Consider the following 8,528-nt stretch of genomic DNA (forward strand, 5'->3'; position numbering starts at 1 on the left):
ATTTAAAGCTGGATCCGCCCCTGTTTGATTATTCACTCTTCAATATATTCTTAAGACGAGATTATAATGGTATTAATTTTGATTATAAATGTGCCATGCTCGGGAAATAAATAATAATAAGCCTGTAATAAAATTTACAAGGCGTACTTAAAGAAATATATGCTAATAGTGCAGGCTCTAAAATAAAAGTGAAATCAAGGTCCTATCGTATAACAATGGATCAGATAAAATTGACTTTTCAACTCCATCTTTTGATTTCATATCTATCTCTTAATAATCTCAACAATCAGAAGCCAAGATTGTTAACATCGTTAGGATTAACAAAATACTTTCGACTTTAGGTGATTATTTAATCAACCTTAAATGAAACTTGGAGTTTGAGTAGTTGTACACAATCAAATAGAGCAACTTAGTTGACCGTCATTGCTTGAGGGTGACTGGTAACATTACAATATCATTTGAATGCATGGAAACATTCGTATATATTCGTTATAATTCACTAACTGCGCTCTATTAATTGAAAAACCAGCTTGTTTTATGAGTGTCACGCACACTTATTGTAAAGGTGCGTCCACATTGCTCTAAATGGCACGAATACTGCAAGCTCGTAAAACATCGCGACACAGTCTACAAAGGTTATCTTGGAACCTCATAACGAATGAAAGTTGGTCAACGATGCCACTTTAATCCTGGAAAGAATGCCGACCATTCTATCCACTTTCATTGACGAAGGCTGACAAAAACACGTCTTAGTGCGGTTTCCACATAAGAAGTGGTCAAGATCGCGGGAATTTCACTGCGTTTGAACTTGCTCAAATGCTTGGAATACGTTAAAAATATTACTCAAGATGCTGGATATCCGGAAATCAAATTGTATTTATTGCAAAATTCTAAACAGATGCCAAAAGCAACTTTTAACCAATTTAATAAACTTAAAAAATCAGGAAAATATAAAACAGTAGAACACTAAAGAAAAGACCAGCCTACACGGTAATTAATAAAATTAATTTGTATTGTATCGATGGACAAAAGGAAGCCAGTAAAAAAATAATTTGATTTGAAACGTTTCTAGTAAAACATTTTACATAAAATTCACGGTTTTATCTGTTGCAGCTGTATATGTTCTTTTTGTTTTAAACCAAACAACCTAAACTTTTTGTTTTTTTTTGGACAGTCTGTATAAGTTTACATTAGTATTAAATGCCTTCAAGGGACCTTTAAGTGATAAGATTGTGGAGCAGTTCCAGACATTTCAAATTGTCACCCACCTTCACATTTGCCCTCGTATAAGACAAAGCAATGCTGTTTTTCATACAACCTTTAATACTCTACTCTCAACAAATTTCCTTTTTCAATGTAAGTATATGTAGGGCTTACCATTAAACAAAGAACACAACTGTGATTTAAAAGTAATTTTCTTTAGTCGACTGAAACTGGTGAGCTTTAAATGGCGGTCTCCGTAACAAATATTTTATCCCAGATTTAATTTGGCAGCGCTGTTACATTTGGAGGAATGGGATTGGGCTCTCCTTATGCATAGTTAAGTGTCCTTGGTTTTAATTCATCTACTAGCCTACGCCCATACAATTTAACATGGGAAACTAAACTTATAGAACCTTGATCCTTCAAGCAGAAATTTAATTAACACACTAATGATAATGTTTTGGTCTTGTTTGGGTGAGTTTAATTTTGCACACGAGAATCAAGCACATTTTAATGGTGACCGAAATAATAGGGATGGTTCATTTCAGCCAGTCTGTGATGCTTAGTAAAATAAAAAAAAACGGGTTTTCAGTAAATATTAAGTTTTGTTTCATCTAACCAGGCCGAATATTTCATGCTATCGTGAAACTCTAATTGTTTAATTTGAAAACTACTTACATGAGATTCTACATTGGAACGTAGATAAGTGCATGGTGTGCATTCTATATATGATAAACCATTCTGAAGAGAGGTGCACTCACAGTCTGTGCAGTCTCGGGGAACAGCTGAATAAGCCAATCGTTTGGCAAAAACTTCAGCAAACTTCTTAGCATTCTTATCAGCTTCCAAGTATTTTGAACTGAACACCGTACCTGAAAATGAACAATTCCTAGAGAACTTACGGGTTAGGTGCACATTTGGCAATAAATTACAAGATGAACATTCTGATCGATTAAGGTGAAATCTTAATCTTGGCATAACACATTCAGTTATTGTTGGTGGAATGGAGACAACAATTTAGTAAATCATGACTTGTCAATTATAGCGCTGTTCCAGTTAACAATGACAATCGAGTTAGCCGGCTTAGTGATCATAGGTCACATAGCTCTGTTAATCAAGACCCTATTTGATTGCGACAATCAATAAGCACTCGGTATTTGTCTTTATTGCATTGCAGGTAGAGAATATGGGACAGTGCAAACTTACTTTGCAAGTGCGATTAAACACACGCTTTCATGAAGTTCACGGCAGATCGCACACCTCTTAAGATAGAACTGATTCAGAAATAATAAAAGAGACGTTTTCAGGGATTGAAGTTCAAGATGGGGTCTTTTAACAAATCGCCTAATCGTGATATTTAAATGTAATTTCTGTATAAAGTCATTAATTCAAAAATTTTACTGTTTGAAGAAATGAGAATGCGGGTCCTTGTCATCTAGGAATTATAAAAATAGTTTTAGCGAGTAATTTGAAGGTTCAGAGATTATCTCTAGTTAATATTATGGATATAGTCTATAGCCCAACGTTAAACAATTGTTAAAGTTACTGATTACAAATTATGATCTGAATTTTTCATCTTTCTTGATTTTACTGAGATAAGTCAGTTAACAGAGCAACTCGGACGAAGCTGAACATTAAATTAACAGCCCATTTTGTAGATGTATAATTTCAATTCATTTATCCGATCTTTTTGTTATGGCAAATAAAACATACATGAATCACAACTAAAACTATTTCGACCATGGCATCTAAAGTATCTTTTTGCATGTCTATAGCTTTTCACATGTATTTGCTTTGAACTTACCGAACCCCAGAATTGGATAAATCTCTCAAATCATAATAATTCGCAAGATATTGACAATTATATTCGAGTAAGATTCATCTAAAGTGTGTGAGAAAAATAGACGAAACTATGAATAGTTACTTTAATGATTGTTTAAAATATGCTTTTTGATTGAAAAACGCAAACTACGATTCATTAATTTGTTGAACGAAAAATACTCAAATAATTCATAATAATAATATCACACTGAATCTAAATAAAATCAATGATTTGACAACAAATTTCGGAAATACCTATTGTCGGCAAACCAATTTACCTTTACCTACACCAGCCAGCGTAAAAATGCTACCACATCGCGGACACGCAAAAGATAATATCTGGTCATCTTCAATATTTCATATATTTTTCTTTTTTCACAGATTTGCATGTTTTTTATGGTCTTGTGTATTTATTTATAGAACTTCCTTTTTAGTTTAATTGCCTCCAGCTTCCGAATTGGTTTGTTTTTGTTGTCTGAATACTTTATAAATTTTTGAATAGAAAAACATTAATAAAGTATTCAGATCACTCGCAGCAAGAGTAGCAAAAATACGGAAAACCCCAAAGAGACCAAAAAGATCAGATTAACTAACATCAAAATGCTTAAAAGTCAATAAACTCTGAAAAGATGATACATGACAGTCGAAATAATTTTACGGAACCTTTTATTCGAGGACGTGCTTCTTGAATAGCTGCGGGAATACAAACTGAAAACGTATCGACATACAATTTTGCTTTTGAAAATATGTAATTAATCGCCATAAATCACAACAAAAATATTGATTCGCAAGAGTAATGAATGAAAACTGTGCAGTTGATTTTTTATAAATTTGTTTCCCCAACGGTATATACGATTTTATTTCAATCTGCTCGAACTAAATGAAATGTTGAGGACTTCGCTTCTTTCCACCGGCAAGCAAAGAATGTAAACGCATGTAATCCAGCTATACAAAAAAATTAATCAACGTTCCGCTCACCGTTTGTTTCCAAGGCGAGAGAAAAACATCCCAACGATGATTTGGAAAAGCTGATTGAATTCCTTAATACTTGATCCCCGTCTAGCTTCTTTACATCCTTTTTGGTGTACGCCTTGTTAATATCAATGCCTGAAAATACATATTGACGTAAAAATAAGGAAGGAAATCGCAGTTTATATTTAGTTACCGTATGGAATCCTGTTTTCCTTCTTCTTCATGTCTGGAGAATTGACGGTAAAGGAATTGTTCAACAAAATATGCAATGAAGCTGAACTTTCAAACAGAACTTGATGGACCGTTGCGTAATCATGCTGGAAACATTCAATTTATATAAACAGTTTTATTAAAGCCTATGTTTATTTTGATTCAAGCTTCAGCAAAAGCGAACAAGAAATTTAAGCAGAGAAACTTCTTTTATCATAAAATCTGATGTCATATACAGGGTATTACTCAATATAATAATTCCAAATTTATGATGTGACCAAATTTTGAAAGTTTTCCTGCTGTAAGTTTGTTTGACGTCTTAAACGTCACGCTGCAATTTGTTGAAGCTAAAGCAATTATAATTTAATACAAATAATATCCAAAACTTGTCCTTACTCCACAGTTTACATCAAAAAATTAATTTTGTAAATATTATTTATCTTACAAATTTCGCCAGTTATTTTTATGTTTTTTTACATTACCTCTTTAAATGCGGAATGCAACAAAGTATAGATAATTTCTAATTAAAAAAGACGTTTCAAAAATGGTCATAAAGACGTTCCCCAAAAACCGGTTTATTGGACTCATTATTAATCTTGTTGTTAGTAATTTAAAATGAGATTTGCTTAAATTTAACGCTTTAAAGGAAATACTAACTCAAAAAATGCGTTCACCTGATTTGCTGGAAGAGGTTCTAGGTGTGTTTTGTTGTATTGGAAATGTTATCGGGTTTAATGAAAACCGCAGATACTATGCAAATATTTTCAATGTAAATTATTTCAACCGAATAGGCGAAACTGGTTCACTTCGTTCCCAACGACATGATTTGAGCGTCGACAAACTGCTACACCGGGGCAAGAAATAAATTTGATTTGTCTATTAGGAAACCCGCAAAAATGACTAAGAAAAATGACTCCAGGTACTGGAATAAGCAAATCATCAATTCGCAATGAGTATCTAGGCTAATTTATGTTTATTATACAGTAGTTTCTTAACGAAAGCTAATGTTACTTTGACGCGGAACCCGCTTTTTCTCGTCGAAACACAGTTTTGGATTTTTCAGAATTTAGATTTAACAATAGAGCATGTAAAATATTTTTAAATTAACAATTAAAATTAAACATATTTGTATTGATGTTTCTAGTTACAAGTTGTGAATCATCCGAATATTAATATCGCTAAGCGTCTGACTCTAATCTTTTAGATTTTCGATACCAATTTATCCACCTAAAACCTCCTGCTTATAATAAGGAATCAGGTACTGTAAGTTATGTAGTTGTTAATGAATCATCTGTATTTTTGCCTCTATCATAACAAACCTTGTGGTAGAAAATGTATTTTAACCTAAGTACTAGCTTAAATATTTTTTGCAACTAGCTATATTTAGGTTTAGTATTATCCCCCTTTCATCAAACATCATAAGAAATTAATGTTAAATTAAACATATTACGCACAACCTCGGCTGGGTTAACAATTTACATTTTTTTATTGGAAAATCCCATATTTTTTACATGAATTGTGAAAATTGCACCTAAGTTATGTACCGTTTGCAGATTAATTTTGACTTTTCCGAAAATTTCAAAGTTATTTTAAAATTGTAAAGAAAGCCCTGTAACCCTGTGAAGAAAATGATTCCAATTTTGAATCAATCTGTGGAGTCGGAACTGGTTGTATCAATAACATAATACAATACGTTCTGCTTGTGTTGAAATAAATACATCGTTATTTTATTTCAATGCCCTTTTCGCTATTATAATCTAGTAGACGTGAATTACAAGCCTTAAGTAGCTTTTAATCTGATACGTGCAAAAATAATAGTAACGACATAAATTTTCAAGTGAAAAAAGGAAATCGTTCGCTATTACCAAGTGTAAAAAGAGAAATGAAACAAGAATTGCATTTTCCTTAATGCCACATCGTAAATAAAAAATCGTCAACATCCACACAACCAAGATTGTGAGTATGTAATACACTGTTTTTCTCATATAAGACTGTTTTGTGTTTCAGTGAGTCAAAGAAGCATCTTTTGTGCCTTTTCAGGTAACTCTTAGCTACAAACCCTCTCATTTAATTATTGATTCAAAAGCAAGACGTGCTAAGGGTTTTTATGCTTGGATTTTTCTACGAACACCAAGTTGTCTTGTAGATACTGCTTAAGGCAACTCATTAACAGAGCTGAGTTCTTATATTAAAGCAAAACCATTGAGGAAGTGTGCAAATTCCTAAAGCAATTCCCTGACAAATTTCTCATTTTGTTTGGTATTTCTGTCCTCAATTACGCCTGTCTGATGCACACAAAGTATAGGAATGACGGGTTTTCGAGTGTTCTCTTACTTGCACCACTGACCGGATTCTCTTGCTTATAAGGAAGAATCCAATTCTAATTAACAAATAATTTTATTTAAAGTTATACTTTTGTGTTTCAGACATGTTCAAAGTAAAATTATATTTTTATCATGACCATAGTAATCATCAAATGGCTTAGTTTCATATAGCAATGAACATTTTCTGTTAAATCAATAGTTGTACGGATTTATTATCATCTTTCTCCATATTCAATCATTATCTTCGCGTTAAACTTCCGCCTAACCCATTAAATGTGTGGTGGAATTTTTATTGATTAGAATAAAATTTTATAATTTCACACAGCAATTAACGGAGGTTTGACTCCAAATATAACCAAGATGGGTCCATTTTTAAGTACTACGGAAGTAGAAATCAACTAGAGCAAAAATGCGAAAAAAATGGATTTAGCGAGAATTTGCGGTCATGTTCCTTGGTTTGGCCAATTTAATCAATCACCATAATCAATTGCTCACCCTAATACACTGAATGATATTTTGCCCAAGGGAAAATTCCGAATTCTAATTTATTCATACGCAAGTCAACCTCTAAAAAAGCTAAATAATGGCTTTTCACGAATTCCCGAGTTTCCCCTTGAAATGAAATGGCTTAATCCATGCGTATCAAACAGGTTTTTATTCGTAGAACTGTTTCTTTTCCTTTTAAATGTATCGGTTTATTTCGGGCTTTTGTACGGCTAGTTGGATGAAGGCTTAAGATGTTCGTGTTTACCATCCTTTAGAGTTCTGGCTATGAGGAAAATCAATACGTCTTTACTGGAGTAAATCCAACCAAATTAGAGATTCGCGAAACTAACACCGAGAAATTCGAGCTTGGGTTATATATATTGTCTCGCTTTGTACCTGAAATTGCAAATAACGTTTAAACACATGAAACAATTAAATAGATTCAGACCAAGAAGTCTCCACTGAGAATATTTCCCCCTATAGTATAACAATGCAACAAACAATTAAACCATGCAGTGAAATAATATCAGAACCAATACAGATTAATTAAACTAAGCAAGATTTACAATCCTCATAATTATATGTGTACATGATCTTTACCTGCATATTATCTTCGTCACATTGGGAGCATGGCAGTAATACGAGATTTCTTGATGCTCCTGGCCTAAACATCAATTTATTTGCAAATATAATAGCTCTGTATATATCAGAATTTCCATTCCCTGGAAACCAAATAGATATGGTTGGCAACAGATTTAATTAAAAGTTAAAATATGTGTACAGTTAATTGACGAATTAATTGGTATTATTGTTATTCTCATTATGTCCTTGTTTTCTTTTTTGGTACAATAGCTTATTGCAGTATTTGATCGCAACTAGAGTAAAATAGCAATTATGATACGCTAGGACTAAATATTGAAATTTTTTTCTTGCCTTGTTAGCACTAGGTGAACATAATTAAATTAAATTACGACCGCATATAATTATAGTTGTAATAATATTATAATTCAATTAAATTTAATATAATGCCGTTAACGGAATGTGTGAGCTATAATAATTTCGATTTGTTATCTTAAGAGAGTACAGCTTATTTCAAGTGAATATACAATCTGTTGATAAGTTCTATATTGTTGAGGCGGATTCATTTTGTTACAAACTTCTTTTTGGGTTTTTCGCCTCAAAAATGTTTGTCTTTAAAAAAGACAGAATTTCCTCACGTCTTTTATTACAGATTGATAAATAGTGCTCCTGTTTCGCAATAAGAACGAATTATTTATCAAAAAGTAATCAAGAACTATCACCTAGAGGGTCTCCTGCGACACACTTAGGCTCAAGCTGTAAGAGAAAATTCCAATTAGTAGAGAAATTAATTTGAAAAATTACCTTGACGTTTCGATAGCTATTTTCTGCTATCGCTATCAAAAGAACCTAAATGAACCTAAAAAAGAGTATGTTAATAAATTGTGTAACAATAGTAGGATAATACAATATATGAAAATTCGCTCTGATAAT

The 8,528-nt window shown here is 32.4% G+C and overlaps 1 protein-coding gene across 1 annotated transcript in view; it reads right to left on the reverse strand.

Moving 5' to 3' along the window:
- Window positions 1-8,528, reverse strand: part of LOC109537874 (apolipophorins) — a 126,854-nt gene that overhangs the window by 5,419 nt on the left and 112,907 nt on the right. Inside the window, exons 53-56 of the mRNA XM_019904796.2 lie at window positions 7,617-7,738; window positions 4,190-4,313; window positions 4,003-4,131; window positions 1,882-2,075 (exon numbers count right to left, since the gene is read on the reverse strand). Coding sequence (XP_019760355.2) covers window positions 1,882-2,075; window positions 4,003-4,131; window positions 4,190-4,313; window positions 7,617-7,738 — 569 coding nt within the window. The remainder of the gene's footprint in view (window positions 1-1,881; window positions 2,076-4,002; window positions 4,132-4,189; window positions 4,314-7,616; window positions 7,739-8,528) is intronic.

Source organism: Dendroctonus ponderosae, unplaced genomic scaffold (genome assembly GCF_020466585.1).
Source record: "Dendroctonus ponderosae isolate FM_Combo_2020 unplaced genomic scaffold, Dpon_F_20191213v2 Dpon_F_20191213_1, whole genome shotgun sequence".
Classification (NCBI taxonomy): Eukaryota; Metazoa; Arthropoda; class Insecta; order Coleoptera; family Curculionidae; genus Dendroctonus; species Dendroctonus ponderosae.